This window comes from Rhinichthys klamathensis, unplaced genomic scaffold (assembly GCF_029890125.1).
Source record: "Rhinichthys klamathensis goyatoka isolate OS25496 unplaced genomic scaffold, OSU_Roscu_1.1 h1tg000005l_1, whole genome shotgun sequence".
Taxonomy (NCBI): domain Eukaryota; kingdom Metazoa; phylum Chordata; class Actinopteri; order Cypriniformes; family Leuciscidae; genus Rhinichthys; species Rhinichthys klamathensis.
Window position 1 is genome coordinate 2,372,104 of NW_026606558.1, and position 15,711 is coordinate 2,387,814.

Sequence of the window (15,711 nt, forward strand, 5' to 3'; positions counted from 1 at the left end):
TATTGAAACAGAATGATCATTGATGGTGATCCAAATATGTGAAACCAAATCAAATTACTATTTTAAATTAAACAGTCAATGCTGTTTTTAACGTTGACAATAATAAGAGATGTTTATTGAGCAGCAAATGAGCATATTAGACTGGAGTAATGATGCTGAAAAAAAGATGTGCTATCACAGGAATAAATCCCATTTTAAAATATATTTAATTTAAAAAATATATATATATGTATATATATATTTCACACAATACATTATTTTTGATCAAATAAATGTAATATTGGTGTGCATAATAGACTTAGATTGTAGATGGTGTGACAGATGTTCTCTGTTCTCTGGTCAGAACAAAAGCAACTGGTGAAATTGTACGAAACAGCGCTCTAGCTTGTGACTAAAATGGTCGCAAATACGACTAAATTACAATTTAAAATGTAATCAGGACAACTTTGTGTGCATCTCTATGCGTTGTTGTTGAATATCATCTTCTGAGGTGGTGTAGCGTGTGTGCCAGTTTTTTTCTGCGTGCAGATAATTAGAATAATTTACAGATAGAAATAATTTCAAAAGTAAATGTGAGGTTTAATTGTAATGTTGAACCAGTTGTCAGAGAAACTTAAAGGGATAGTTCACCCAAAAATGAAAATTTTGTCACCACTTACCGTCAAGTTGTTCCAACCCTGTCTGGGTTTCTTTCTTCTGTTGAACATAAAAGAAGATATTTTAAAGAATGTTGGTTATCAAACAGTTGGTGAGCGTGAGTAAATGACGACAACATTTTCATTTTTGGGTGAACTATCCCTTTAAAGGGGCCATGGGTTAATGCGTGCAAGGTGCGTGAAATGTTGGGACCACTATCAACACAATATATGGACACTGGTCAGACAAAAATATTCGTAGAAAATAGATTGACATTTATGTGGCACAAATACAATCAGTATGACTATGGCAGCATCAAACTACTTCTGAACAACCATCTTAAAAGGTTAGTTGATACAAAAATGAAATTATCCCATAATTTACTCACCCTCAAGCCATATGGTGTATATGACTTTCTTCTTTCAGCCAAAAAAAATCTTATATTATAAAATATCCTGCCTCTTCCAAGCTTTATTATAGGACTGAATGGTACCACAGATTTTGAAGCCCAAAAAAGCGCATCCATCCATCATAAAAGTAATCCATAATGCTCCAGGGGGTTAATAAATGCCTTCTAAAGGTAAGCAATGCGTTTTTTTTATAGGAAAAATATATATATTTCTTAACTATATAAACTATATTCACAGCTTCCTGTAATGGCTGGAAGCTGAATGGTACCTTAACTCTGATTGTGTTTGGCTGACAGAAGAAAGTCATATACAACTGGATGGCTTGAGGGTGAGTCAATTATGAGATAATTTTCATTTTGGGGTGAACAAACTCTTTAATAGAGCGATTCTGTAGTTTTTCAACTAAAACTTTTATTTGGCTCATAAATGTTTAATTTTAGGTATTTTTATAGTCTAAAGCTTTTAACTGAGATATATATATATATATATATATATATATATATATATATATACAGTATATATACAATATATATATATATATGTATACTATATATACACACTACCGTTCAAAAGTTTGGGGTCGGTACGATTTTAAATACTTTTAAAAGAATTCTCTTCTGCTAACCATGGCTGCGCTTATTTGATTAAAAATACAACAAAAATCAGTTATAGTATTAAATATTATTCCAGTGTAAATCAGCTGTTTTCTGTGTGAATATATAGTAAAGTGTAATTTATTCCTGTGATCAAAGCTGAATTTTCAGCATCACCAGTGTCAGTGTCTTCAGTGTCAAATGATCCTTCACAAATCAGTATAATATGAGGATTTGATGCTCAAGAAACATTTATTATTATTATCAATGTTGAAACAGTTGTTGGTCTGTCAGTTGGACAGTTTTTTATTTTTTTTTAGGATTCTTTGATGAATAGGAAGTTCAAAAGAACAGCATTTGTTTGAAATAGAATCTTTTGTAACATTCTTTACTGTCCTTGATAAATAAAAGTATTGATTTCTTTCCTCCAAAAAATAAAAATAAAATTCTCACTGACCCCAAACTTTTGAACGGTAGTGTATATATATACAGTATATATATATATATATATATATATATATATATATATATATATATATATATATATATATATATATATATATATAATTAGTTGTTTGCTCAGTTTAGACTCCTAGTACAGCAATGAGAACATTACGTCTTCTGTGGCGCTCCACACATGGAAATGACGTAGTAAGTATAGACCAGCTTTCATTAATGTTTGATGAAGAACAAGGCTGGTGATGTTTTTAATACAGAGACACTCAGTACTGCTAAAGCCGTTCATGCACCAAAGATCCGCTCGGACGTACAGGTTGTGGAGGAAGAGACGTGGAATGTTTGCGTGGTTTTTCGAGGTGTGTGCGCATTTATGTGTGAGGAATGCTGCCAGACTAGCTGGTACACTCTGCTTTGAGGACTCTACATTCCCCTGTCTCTCCCACATCCCTCAGCAGGTTACCAGACCCAAGCCGCCAGCCGCCAGCCTCTCAGCTGCCTACCCAGCATTCCACAGGCTTTAGCTTAAACAAGAAAAAAAAAAAAGGATTCCTGGCATGGTACAATTGGCCTCTAGCTTGAGGCTAATGCCCTCTGTGATGTCACACAACTTATAAGAACAGGCCAAGGAACAGGGAAGCACTTGATCGCTCTGACTAGTCGTGACATGGCAAACATGCGGATTTGTTGCGGGAAATTTAAGTATGCCCACCTGTGCATGGCCTGAACACTCTCCATTTCTCTTTACAGCTGTTTTTAATTATTTTCTTGGCTTTCTGGTCAATAAGCCCTTGCCACCTTCTCAGACTGGCATCGCTTTATGATGGAGGTAGGCTACATGAATATTGGCCACCGGCCTCCCATCTGAAATCTGAGAGCTCAAGCTGGAATGTGAGACGTCACCTGGTCGCCATGGTTACGTGTCTCTATCAGCTGCTCCTTGTCCTAGTTTGAGAGGACAGGCTGTTTTGTGTTTTTCTCTGTTGTGAGTGCTTGTGAACAGGTATGAGAAGAGAGTCTGAGAGTCAGTTATTGTCTGTTTTGTGTTTGAGTGTGATAAAAGATCAGTGTGTTGATTTACAGATGACCTTGACCTTAAACTTGAAAAAAAAAAGTTTGCTCAACTCCAGATTCTTTTCCAAAGATACTTGTTGGGGTGGGAGGGGGAGGGGGAGGGCGCGGGCGCGGGCGGAGGCGGTGGGTAACCTCTTTTTTTTACCCTGGTGACATAAGTAATTCTGTTCTGCCACCTAGTGGCCATAATGTCTAATTTTATTCACTTCTGCAATATGCTGTCAGCATCCTGTGATTTGAATATCCTCCTGTCAGAAAAAATATAATGATATAGTCAGTTCTTTAAATCTAACTTTTTGCAAACGTTTTAAACTATTTTTTCATCAAATGCCACAAACGTTTTTTTTTTTTTGTTAAAAATGCATTGTTAAAAATGCTTTCTCTCATTAAAAGATATATTCTCTGAAAACATAATATAATCCTACACAATTTTGCCTTTCAAGTAAATTTATCTTGTTTTAAGGATGTGTAGATATTTTTACTGTAAGGCTGTGGTACAAACACTGACTAAGAAAATGGCAGCATAACAGTGGAATTACATTGACAGCACCTGCATGTTCTGGAAAAAGCTTTTAGTTGTTACTATAGTCTGAGAAGAAACGGCTTTTGTAGACTCAGGGAGGGACTCATACGCGATGGCACTTGTTAAACATTTACTGAACTTCGATGTTCTGATCAAAGCGTGGAACACAGTTCGAGTTGGTTCACCAGTCGATTGAATCACCCTCATTTCCAAATCCAAAGCTTTGAAGTTAAACAGAGGAGAAAACCATTCAACATGTTTTCAAGTTTATCTGCGTGACTTTCCCCGGTAAAGGTTGGTTCTGGTTTAGTTTTACTAGTTTTCTTTAGTAGCCTACATTCATTACATGCCTGCATTATGATGTAGATCAAAATCTTATCTTCCTGGCATCTATATCATATTTCATTCATAACAAGTCATTGTGACACTGAAACTAGTTCTGCTTCTCCAGCTCTGCTGTAAATAAATGGTGTATTGTGACACAAGATACACGTGCAAACCATGTAGTTTATGCAGACATACATAAATCTCCTAAAATGCTTCTGATTCAGCAACTAGCTCAGAGGCACCATGATCACAGTTTTACAAGCAAAGACACTGGTTGTCCGACTAATATTATAAAGTCTTTAAAGCTGTGAAAGTCAAGCTGAGAACGGAAGGCCTGAATCTGATCATCAACAATGCTGGTTTGAGAATCCAGGATCCAAAAACAGGAAAAAGATGGTGGAAGTGAACCAAAACTAATGTTGCAGGATCCCTCAATGGTGAGCATACCTTAAGATAACTATGTAGTGTTTAGTTGCATAGTTACGTAGTTAACAATACGAGTTCGTATTCATATTGTTTACATATTCAGTCAATATATAAACATTCGTAAAACAAGATGTGTTCACTTATAAAGTAAAATTGTGTAAGACAGAAAAAGTTTTTGAAAAGTCATTCAATGTTATTTTCACCTATTTATTTTTATAGAAATACAGTAAAAACAGTCTTGTTTTAAGGATGTATAGATATTTTGAAGTGCTTACTCAACAGTGATTACTCCACTCATTTCTTGTGTGGGTTACGTGTGCAGCTTTAGCAGTTTAACACGGATTTCCACATCAGGTCCTCGATATGTTTGTGGTTAATTCTTACAGCTTCCTTCTGAAAATGAAACTGTACGCGGTGGAATCATCAGTGTTCAATCAAAAATGATTTTTTTCTTGAATGCATTCATTCTTATGAAAAAAGACAGTCCATATATATATATACATATATATATATATAATCTTCTGTTTTACTCTAACCACCCAGTGATTTGGACATTATATCAGACAATCATTAAATAACAATATAGCATCTAAGCATCTAAAACTATAAATGGATCTGAGACAAAGTATTTTGTTATTGGCCATGAATTACAGTCAAACTTAAATGAGAGAAAATCAGATAGTCAAGACAGTTCCTCCCTTTGCATTTAAATGAATAAATGGTAACAGAATGACAATGAGACACTAAAGACATCTGAAATGTTACCTGTTTATCTTAGTTTTATACGGCATGTCTCATTTGCACGATTTTTTGCATAAAACACCTGCTAAATAAATAAATGTAAATGTTTTCTCTCTGTCCAGGAAGAAGAAGGCTTTGAAGCCTGGGAGGGACTTAGAAGCGTAAGCAGTGACACGTAGTAAACATTCATTACTCCATAACACTGATGACTCCCACACATCCAATACGTACACACTAACATACAGGTACAGTAGGCTACATGCCGTCCATTGTACAGTGTAGGTCACAGACGAGCCTCTGACTGATAATGGCCTCTAGAATGTTCGACAGTGTCCTGGTGACCGGATCAAACCGTGGAATTGGACTTGAGTTGGTTCGCCAGTTGGTTGATTCACCCTCATCTCCACTTCACGTCTTTGCTGGTTGTAGAGACCCAAATGGACCAAGAGCACAGGTAACAAGCCATGAGAACTCTGTAAAGAAAGGTTCAATGGGTTTACGTGTGTAAGTTCATAAAGGAAATTTAATGTTAATTTGTAAATATTGTTCATTGTTAATTCATGTTTGTTTATAATATATTAAAACTAATTTTATCTACACTCATTTATAAAGTTTATTTATTCGACTTTATTATGCTTAATTACCGGTATATTATATAATGTACTTAATTCATATCATTTTAATTATATATAACTTAAAATGTTATGATTAATTTCGATTAATAAGTACATGTACAGTTATTAATGATGCCAAATGCTAATGTAAACAAATTGCAAAGTGTTGCTGAAACCGTAAAAAATTAGATGATGTCAAGATTTTCCCTTAATTAATGCCATTTACCAAGTTTTCAATATATATGATGACATTTGTACCATCTGTTGAACTTTGTACCATCTATTCAAGTTTTACAAAGACTATAGATGAGTCATTGTGGCACTGAAACGAGTTGGGCAACTCTGCTGTTCCTGTACTGGATATAATGTGCGATTTGTCATTTTATGAAGATGTTTATATGAAGTTCCTGACAAGCAGGTGCGTCTGCTTGTATTTCAGGAACTCCAGAAACTAGCTCAGAAGCACCATGATGTGATCACAGTTGTCCAACTGGGTAAGAGATTCATAAAATACTGGACATTGCTGTAATATCATGGTTGATTCATGATTATCTTCATTAGGACAGTCATTGTCTCATATTCAGCTAATATAATGTTGTTCTTCTACTTTATTTTTCAAAAGACACTGATAGTCAGGCTAGTATCGCAGACGCCTCAAAACTGGTGGAAGCCAAACTGAATGGCAGAGGCCTGAATCTGATCATCAACAATGCCGCAGTGAACATCCCAGGATCTCTAGCAGAGACAGGAAAACGGGAGATGGTGGACGTGTTCACGACTAATGTTGTAGGACCTATGCTGATCGCAAAAGTGTGTGAACCTTCAACACCGCAACCAATGATTTTCTTACTTAGTATATTTGTCTTGTTTTCCATCACAAATATCTAAAAATACATATAATATAAATTACTTAATATGAAATTTATTAAAATCAACTGAGTTTGTTCAAAACAAGAAAAAATATCTGTCTGTGGGATAAAATAATCTTGTTTCTTACCCCACTGACATTCTTTCTTGTTTTGAGCATAAACTCAGTTGATTTTCATCATTTTTCAGAGAACTAGACTTGAAAGACTAGAAGTCATTTTGCTTCTCAAATAAATGAATCTTGATTTCAAGTGTCCCTATTATGCTATTTAAAGGTTCCTAATTTTGTTTTGGAGGTCTCCTACAATAGGTTTACATGCATCCAAGGTAAAAAAACAAACAAACACATTGCACATTTAAAATACATTGCACATTACCTAATCTCTCAAAGAGTCTGAAACCTGTTCGTTCAAAGATTCAGTTTCTCTAAACCAGTAAAAAACAGCATCTTCTTGACATGTCGACAACACAAACCAAACTCTTCCAGGCTTCAGCTACAACGACAGTGTTTGAGGACGGGTCAAACTAGTCATTAGACCACAGGCTGGCATTATGCACATTTGTTGCAATATTTACGTCGGTATGTTATAGGAAGTGAGACTGGAATTGCTGACGACTCGTTTCGGCAGTTCAGAATCGATTCTTTCTTTTAGGATAACAATAACTTAATTACACACTGCATGAGATGTCAAATTCGAAAAAGCATAATAGGGCCACTATGTTTAGATATTTGTACTGGAAAACAAGGCAAAATACTGAGCAAGAAAGTTTTGCTGTGAAACCGTTGTATAATTATGATGTAATCCTTTTACTGTAATTGACATTCATTCATTTTCAGAATTTCCATCCGCTCCTGTGCAAGGCTGCAGCTCAGTTTCCTCATCAGACAAGCATGTCTTGCAGTAGATCGGCTGTCGTCAATGTCTCCACACTGCTGTCATCCATCACCAGATGCTCTGAAAATTTCTACATCTCTCCAATGTACCCCTATCGGGTCAGCAAGGTACGATGCTTCTTCAAGGCTTTTACTGTAATCTATAGTATACAAAACATGAACGTTTTACCACAGACTTTATTTTACTCCTAAATCACCATCAAAACTACAACGTCACGAGTGTTTCATTACTTCAGGCTGCACTGAACATGTTAACTTGCTGCTTGGCGGAGGATTTTAAAAAAGATGGCATTCTAGTTATGTCTCTCCATCCAGGATGGGTCGCGACAGAAATGGGAGGCCCAGAGGTAATACAAAAGTGCTTTTTATATTCGTCTCAGTGCTCTGCTTTTCTTTGGCATCCTCACGTTTGTGATTTTTCTCATGGCACCCTCAGGCTCCCCTGACGACAGCTGAGAGTGTCAGCGGTATGATGAAAGTCATCACCAGCCTCACCGAGAAACACAGTGGAACTCTTTTAGATTGGGAGGGCAAAAACATCCCCTGGTGATTTCACAACTCATCTTGTGTGTCGTTTGCACATCTTAAGTTTGACATGTACTTCCACATCTTTGTCTGTCTGCGGTTTGTCTGAGAACAAGACATGAGTTGTTTCTCACATTACATATGGTCTACACTTCACTTTTCTATTAGTTTCTATTTGGAATTTTCAGTGTGAACACGCTAATCGCATTATTTGTACTACAAAATGTAATAGAATAGTGCATAAGTAGGCCTACGCAATTTGGGACACACCAATGGCATTTTTTTGACTGTTTACAAAGTTTGTAGTACTGCAATGAAAAATATGCTGTCATCTTAGTGTAATGCATGAGGAGGATCTCAAATAAAAACATGCATGAAAACCGGTTTCTTATAATAATAAGTTTAATTTATATAGCGCCTTTCCCAAGGACGCTTCACAATAACAGTAAAGAACAAACAATCAGTTCACACATAAATGGACAATAGACATTTGCCCAGTCCAAGAAAATGAGCGATTGCAGTTGCATATCGCATTACATTCGGAATACAGACAAAACAGAAACAAGAAACAACACTATTTACAGACAGTATGGAAGGTGGGCAGTTGAAGTAAAATGCAAAGGAATAATGGTACCTAAATTAACATTATGACTGTAATACAGAGTTATGAAAAATGTTTAAGAAAAACATGTCATGACTGATAATACTGTTGAAACAAATGGGTTTTGAGTTTAGACTTAAATTAATGCAGCTTGGTTGTTGTCCTATAGAGCCAGGGGAAGAGAGTTCCAGCTTAGGGGCTATAACGGAAAAGACCTGCCACCCATAGATGAAAGACAAAATCTCGGCTCACTGAGGAGTTCACAGCCAGAAGATCGGCGAGTTTGAGGAGGAATATAAGGAGAAAGTAAGTCAGAGAGATAGGAAGGAGCAAGACCATTGAGTGACACGAGATAACACGGGAAGCCAGTGGAGTTTGAACAGAATTGGAGTGATATGAGCAGATTGTTTAGTGTAAGTTATAATCTTGCAGCATAATCTTATGCCTTGACGTTTTTCCCCAAACTGATATTTGTAGTACAGACTTTCCAAATTCAGTATCAGCTATTGTAATAAGATTAGCGGTGAGACAATGAATGGGAGAATGAGTAAGTAAAGATAAGAAGATGAGGAAAAGGTAAAAGCAGAGCCAAAAGTGACAAAGCCAACCACAACATGCCCTTCTTCAACTGAGATTTCCAGCAAGGACAAAAAAGTTATGTACAATAACAAAGAAATCATGGGCTGTTAGAGCCACTCCATGGCATGGTCGGATAATTTGGTTAGCATTATAGTCAATCATCCAAAAATGCATGGCTATAGGGCGCCCTCTAGTGTTAAATAAGTATATCCAATGTAGAGCAGTGCTTTCAACCTTTTGACCCCAAGTCTCCCCTTTGTCCTTATATACTTTGGTACTTTTGTTGTAATAAAAATAAATATATATATTGTATATTATATTATATTATATATAGTATATTATGTATATAATGTTAGTTTAATATTGTACATCTTTATTTTTAGTTTGTTTAGAAAATCAAAACGAAATATGAGAAATTATAGTCTACAACATGAAGAATATTAAGTCTATTTTAATGGCATTATAATTACATTTACATTTAATCATTTAGCAGACGCTTTTATCCAAAGCGACTTACAAATGAGTTACATTTTTTAAAATCTATCTACACAAGTTTGTCACAAAAGCTATATCTAACTATGGGGTCCAAGTCTAGTTACACAAATGTGTTTTCTTTAGCAGTGTGTTTGTTTCAAAGTAGCCTACCATTTAATTTTTTTTATTTTAAAACACTTTTATATAGGCTACTTTTATTTTAATGAAGAAAAAAAAAACAGATTTAATTGTGACAACTTTGTTTGAAGTGTCATGAAAAAGATAGATTTTTGTGAGATTAACCCTTGATATTACATAAAGTTTGACACTATTATGTCTTGAAAATATTTTTTCACATTTTAATAACTGTAAACTAAGAACATAATCAAATAAAACAAAACCAGGACATAATCAGACTGTTACGTTTAAACTCGGTTCTAAGATAGGGTAAGTTTACTCTTGGTAGGTTGAAATTGACACTAATGGCATTTGTTTAAAGATAACCCAATCAATCAGTCTGTCAAAAGAATCAATCATACGAGGTTCCACATTTCGATTAGCGCGGCAGTGAGTGAAGTCACAGTGATTCATTGACATGTCTGGCTGTTGATTTGTTGAGGAGAGAACTAACTGACTGTTGATTTTTCATTAACTATCAGCTGCTTCATGACTTTACTCCTCTGGTACTGTGAAAACAAGGACAGGAGGGTTTCTTTTTTCTCTCTGCTTTGAAAGTAAAAGAGGTGGGCATACGCAGACGCCTCTGGACAGCGCGAGTACACGCTTCACGCGCTGTTCGTTAAGATTAAACTACACGAGTTTAACTTGTTTACCTCACGTTCACGCTTATTTCTTCGCACGGGATTTAGTCGCTTGGACAGTAGCCTACTCAGGTAGGACCCTCATAGTGGATCAATATAGTTTAAATACAGCATGTTTTTTTTTTTAAGAGTATATTTTTTAATAATTAAGGTATGTTTTGGGTATGTCAACAACAACTTAAATAAATTTTATTTCTACTTGGAAATATTTGCTCGTTTTGACGTGAGGCAGCTGTGAGACTTCATTTCCCATCGTTAATCATGTCGGCTGGAGAGGATTTTTGCGCCAGTCCGGGATATTCCCGATATTCCCACTTTACGCCCAGATTCAAACAGAGGTTGTCATGGAAATCGAAAGTGTGTTAGCTTCTAGTAGTGAGGGTGCTTGGTTGTGAGGGGGGGATTGAAAAGTGGACGTGCTTGGGTCTATGAAGGATTGTTTTATGTTGCTTTTGTGAAATAATGAATAATGAATTGTAACAGGGTAACCACCAGCAAACTGGCAATTTGACGTGATGTCAACCTTTCAACATCGCACTTTTCTGTAAATAAATCAACCATGGTTTATCAACTATGGGCACTCTGGCCCTTTAAACTCTCTTAAAACACTTTTCACACTATTTTAATTTCTGTACAAACAATTAACAAATCAAATGAGATGACATAATAAATAAATAGCCTACACATAAATATTTTCACACTTCTTGCATAATTTTTTACTAAATTAGCCTACAGCTTGATTGGAAATGTCAGACAGTAAAAATATTGGCAATCAAGTACAATACCTTCTTAAAAAAATAGAGAGGAAATTAAAATAATTTCAAAAATCTTTTTCTTTCTTTCAAAAATCATTTTCACACAATAAGTATTGAAACGGTTTGTTACATTATTATAGCAATGATTCATAAGTTTATCATTTATTTCCATAGATTATTCATAAAATTTCATAGATTTTGGGTAATTTGTCGCAATAAAATCTGCTTTTTTCATAGAAATTCTAGGCCTAGTACGAGAGTAAAACAATAAATAAAAGGCGTTTGAAAAGGCATGGTAAAATGTTTCACAAATTGAATAGCCTCCATAAGTATTTAGTACCTTGAAAGAATGTGAAATAGCTGGAGCTGATGTGCCAATATTACACCCTTATCGCTTATGAAAGAATTTGAGAGACAAATGTACATTCCAGAACAACATGTACTGCAGCCTCCTGACTGTTTTAGCTCAATTTTTCTTTTAGGCATTAAGGATTCCATTTAGTTGACTCCATTTTTAGAACAGATTGTTAACAATTAACTATAACAACTATTTACTGAAATCTAAAATGTAGTCACTAACAATGTCAACAAAAACTTTAGCTCAACCCCTGTGACTCTGTGATGATTTTAATGGGTTTTCTCAATGGGCTGCTTATAAAAAATCACCGTGAATAGTGAAACGCAAGTACATTTACATGCAGGGTAAGAAGTAAACAAAATATTTCTTTATGTATTGAAATCACTGGTCAAAAGTATTACCTGAACGAATTACCGCGAATACATTGATTTGTTTTAATGTGTTGACTCAGTTTTTTCTCTCTGTTGATCAAGCAAACCAGAAGGAAGTGTTTTGGCCCTGGGGATTAGCTCTCTATTACGGTCAGCTGCACACATATTTATTCACTATATATATCTAAACATTATTTTCCATGCCTTGATGTACTAGGAAGCACCTTGTCAAATTTGTCAATGCTGCAATATCTTGCTACATTAAACTATGTGTTCATTTACTGTAGCGCTGTGTGCTTGTATTGCGTGTCAGTGTTTTTGGCAGCTGTTCGCGCTGGCTTTATCTTTGACCTCAGTCTAGTAGTGGTCAGCAGAAAACAAACAGCCGTGAGAGGGTAAAAAAAACAGAGGTATGACAGATTACATGTAGACGCATGGCTTGAGCCATGTTTTACTCTCTAAAGCTGAAGTAGAGTGATTTTTTCTCTGTTTGTTTTTCTCACGGTTTCTAGTTTCCTCCACAGTTTCTATTGACTGTGTCACACGTCTGCTCTCTGCTTGCTTTTTATCTCTATTACAGTCCCACAAATTCCATTTAAAAGCATCAGCTTTTAAAGAATCTTTACGCAGTTTTTTTTTTCTATACGGTGGTAGAGACAACATCTGTAATGCAGCAAAAAACATCTTAAAACCACCATAAAAGTACTTACGAAGTCTTCTAAATCTAAAGCCATAAGATTGCTTACATTTTTAACACTTAAATGGTGAACAAATCTGAGAAAATTAGAAAACATCCTTTTTGCATGCTTATTTTAATGTTAAATTTATGATTAAATGAAAAAACACTAATCTTAAATTATTGATTACATTTGCAGACAGTAATGTGCAGTTAAACAACATATTGATCACTGAAGTAAGATTTCAGTTGATTGAGTTGATAGGAAAAGTGTGTACAATTAGATAAAACAACATTTTAAACTTAAAGTGCCTCTATTATGCTATCTTATTTGTTTTGGAGGTCTCCTACAATAGAATAACATGCATCCAATAAAAAAAAACACTTTCATTTTCTCAAAATATACATTGCACATCAACTCACAATGTCTGAAACTCTCGATAAGGGTTTCAGTCTCTCTAAACCCCTCCTTTCTGAGAGCTTCCTCTGCTCTGATTGGTCAAATGACCCAAAACAAAACGTCCATCACCATATCTGAATTTCAGCTCCAGAGGCTTCCTCAGCACTACACACAGTGATACGAACAGTAACAATGGCATTTAGCCACTTGTTAGCAACCTTATTTTTGAAGAAGCGTAACAGCTTAAAAAATCACGAGCGGGGTAATACTGATGTATGTCGTAAAATAAAACGTGAAAGTATTTTGAGCTTGTGTTCATCACAGACCATATTTCAGTCATTTAACCAAAAACCCATTCAAAAAACCCATTGACTTCGGGACGATGAAAGCTGAAATGCTAACTCGCTTCCTTGTTTTGGCCTATAAAGTGAGTGGCAGTCCCGCCCTCGTACCGAAAAACACGTCGTCATATACATGTTACCCATAATATGCAGGATGACGTGTTTTTGTAGACCAAAAGTTAGCATTTTAGCACTTCCGGTTCCATCGTCCTGAAGTCAGTGGGTTTTTTAAATAGTTTTTTTTGGTTAAATGGCTGAAATAAGGTCTGTGGCGAACACAAGCTGAAGACACTTTCACGTTTTATTCTACGATATACAAATACGATATTACCCCACTCGTGATTTTTTTTTAAAGCTTTTACTTGTAAAAGGTGGTTGCTAACAAGGGGCTAAATGGCACTATAGAGGCTGTCGAGGAGATTAAATGTCATCAGCCGAACATGGTGAACTTATCTACTTACTGGTTCGCTTTCACCACCTCGTTTTGTTTACAATCGCGCTCTTGCAAACTATTATTCAGGGAAAATGTTATTAAACATAGACTGAAAGAGTAGTTGGAAGCTTAGTGATGGTGATGTTGAAGTCATGTGACCATGGTGTGGTTCGTTTATAGCCTAGCTTTTGACTACTGTCAATTGTATTTACGCTTTAAAATTCATAGTTTTGTTCAGTTTTTGAAGATTGCTAGATGTAGAAAACTTTAAGAATCATAAGCTTTTATTAGTCACAGATCTTATTTTCTTCAATAATCCAAAAGCCAGGAAAGTTAAGGACAGTTAGGAGGAAAGGAAAGTTTGCAGGAAAGTCCCCATTGTGTGGGTGAGATAGAGATGGCTATCGATGGCTACAGGAGGAAGCGTTTATTGGTACAGATGTGGAGGGTGACAGATCGAGGCGGTGAGGTCACACCAGCCTTTGATGCGCTTCCTCCTTCCATAAACTGACAAACTCACTCGCAGAAGCGTTATGAAACACATTACAAACTTAAATGTTGTTCATTTATGTATTAGTAGTCATGAGCAGAGACTTTATAATCAAAATAAAAGTTGTACATTAGAATCGAGCATAAATCAAGCAGCAATTATCCTAGACATCATTTCGAGAACTTTTTTATAATAAAAGATTCCATACAAACTCAAAATGTCGGAGTACCTGTCACACTAAGGATTCATTTAATCAAAACACACTTTGCCAGTCTAAACTTAGCATGCCTGGCTCTCCACCTTTTCCAAGAAGGACTTGATGGTGACTTTACCACCACAGAAACAGAAACTAGTTTCTCTGGGATAAAAATATCCCATGACATTGTTTGTTTTCGCCACTGAACACTAGGAGACACATGAAGCAGAATAGAGCTTTGAGTGATATGTGCAGTACAATGACAGGAAACGTTTGGTCATTTTCCCCTCTGCCCTGCTGTTTATTAATGTCTGTGTTGGCCTTTACACTTCCTGATAAAAGGGCAGTTTGGACAATGAATAAATGCTGCAGCTTTTTGACTAGATGACAAACACAGTTAATGTTATGTGACATGTGGAATAATACTGTTTAAAATAATACTTACACTACCGTTCAAAATTCGGGGTCAGTAACAGTACGATTTTTTCTCTCAAGGAAATGAATACTTTTATTCAGCAAGGATGCATTAAATTGATCAAAATGGATTTCAAATACATGCTGATTTCTGAAGGATCATGTGACACTGAAGACTAGAGTAATGATGCTGAAAATTCAGCTTTGCCATCACAGAAATAAATGACATTTGAAAATATATTATAATAGAAAACAGCTATTTTAAATTGTAATACTATTACAGTATGTGGTAGTATGCAGTATACAGTGCCTTGAGTGTAGCATTAGTGCAAATACAATTATTGATTTTTTTTATTCTTAATTTAATTATGAAAATCAGTGTGAGGTATCTGTTAGCTATTTGTAAGTATGTTTCCAGCCTCTCTTTATTCAGGGTTTATGGGGGTCATGATAGTGCCAGGCAGTGCTTCCCATTGAACACGTGATACTGCATGCACTGCTTATATTGTCCAGTGGAGGGAAGTGTTGAATCAGGATTCTTAGATCTGTTTTGTTTCAAGTGTTACTGCTTTTGTAGGATGGGGTCATGATGAGCCTCATATGTTTGACATATGCTCCTGTTTTTTCTCTCTCTGTTCTTCTTCTCTACACTATATACACTTGTAAAGCATTTACATACACACTCATGTGGTCGTTGTCTGTCCTGTTTTCACCT

General features: G+C 35.6%; 2 protein-coding genes across 2 annotated transcripts in view; both read left to right on the top strand.

The window, feature by feature from the left end:
• The window catches only part of ripor1 (RHO family interacting cell polarization regulator 1), an 81,509-nt gene that overhangs the window by 1,216 nt on the left and 64,582 nt on the right, over positions 1 to 15,711 (top strand). The window lies entirely within an intron of this gene.
• zgc:158868 (uncharacterized protein LOC791147 homolog) lies at positions 5,420 to 8,331 on the top strand. Its single transcript, XM_056255155.1, has 6 exons — positions 5,420 to 5,640; positions 6,240 to 6,294; positions 6,423 to 6,610; positions 7,506 to 7,670; positions 7,799 to 7,909; positions 7,999 to 8,331. Exons 1-6 carry the CDS (start codon positions 5,494 to 5,496, stop codon positions 8,110 to 8,112), a joined length of 780 nt encoding a protein of 259 aa, XP_056111130.1. The 5' UTR covers positions 5,420 to 5,493; the 3' UTR covers positions 8,113 to 8,331.

What these genes read in the sequence shown, in the direction of transcription:
- zgc:158868 (XM_056255155.1), top strand. Translation starts at nt 5,494, where the DNA reads ATGGCCTCTAGAATGTTCGACAGTGTCCTGGTGACCGGATCAAACCGT. An exon ending in GATCACAGTTGTCCAACTGG is followed by an intron (nt 6,295 to 6,422) that starts GTAAGAGATTCA and finishes ATTTTTCAAAAG; the next exon opens with ACACTGATAGTCAGGCTAGT. An exon ending in GACCTATGCTGATCGCAAAA is followed by an intron (nt 6,611 to 7,505) that starts GTGTGTGAACCT and finishes ATTCATTTTCAG; the next exon opens with AATTTCCATCCGCTCCTGTG.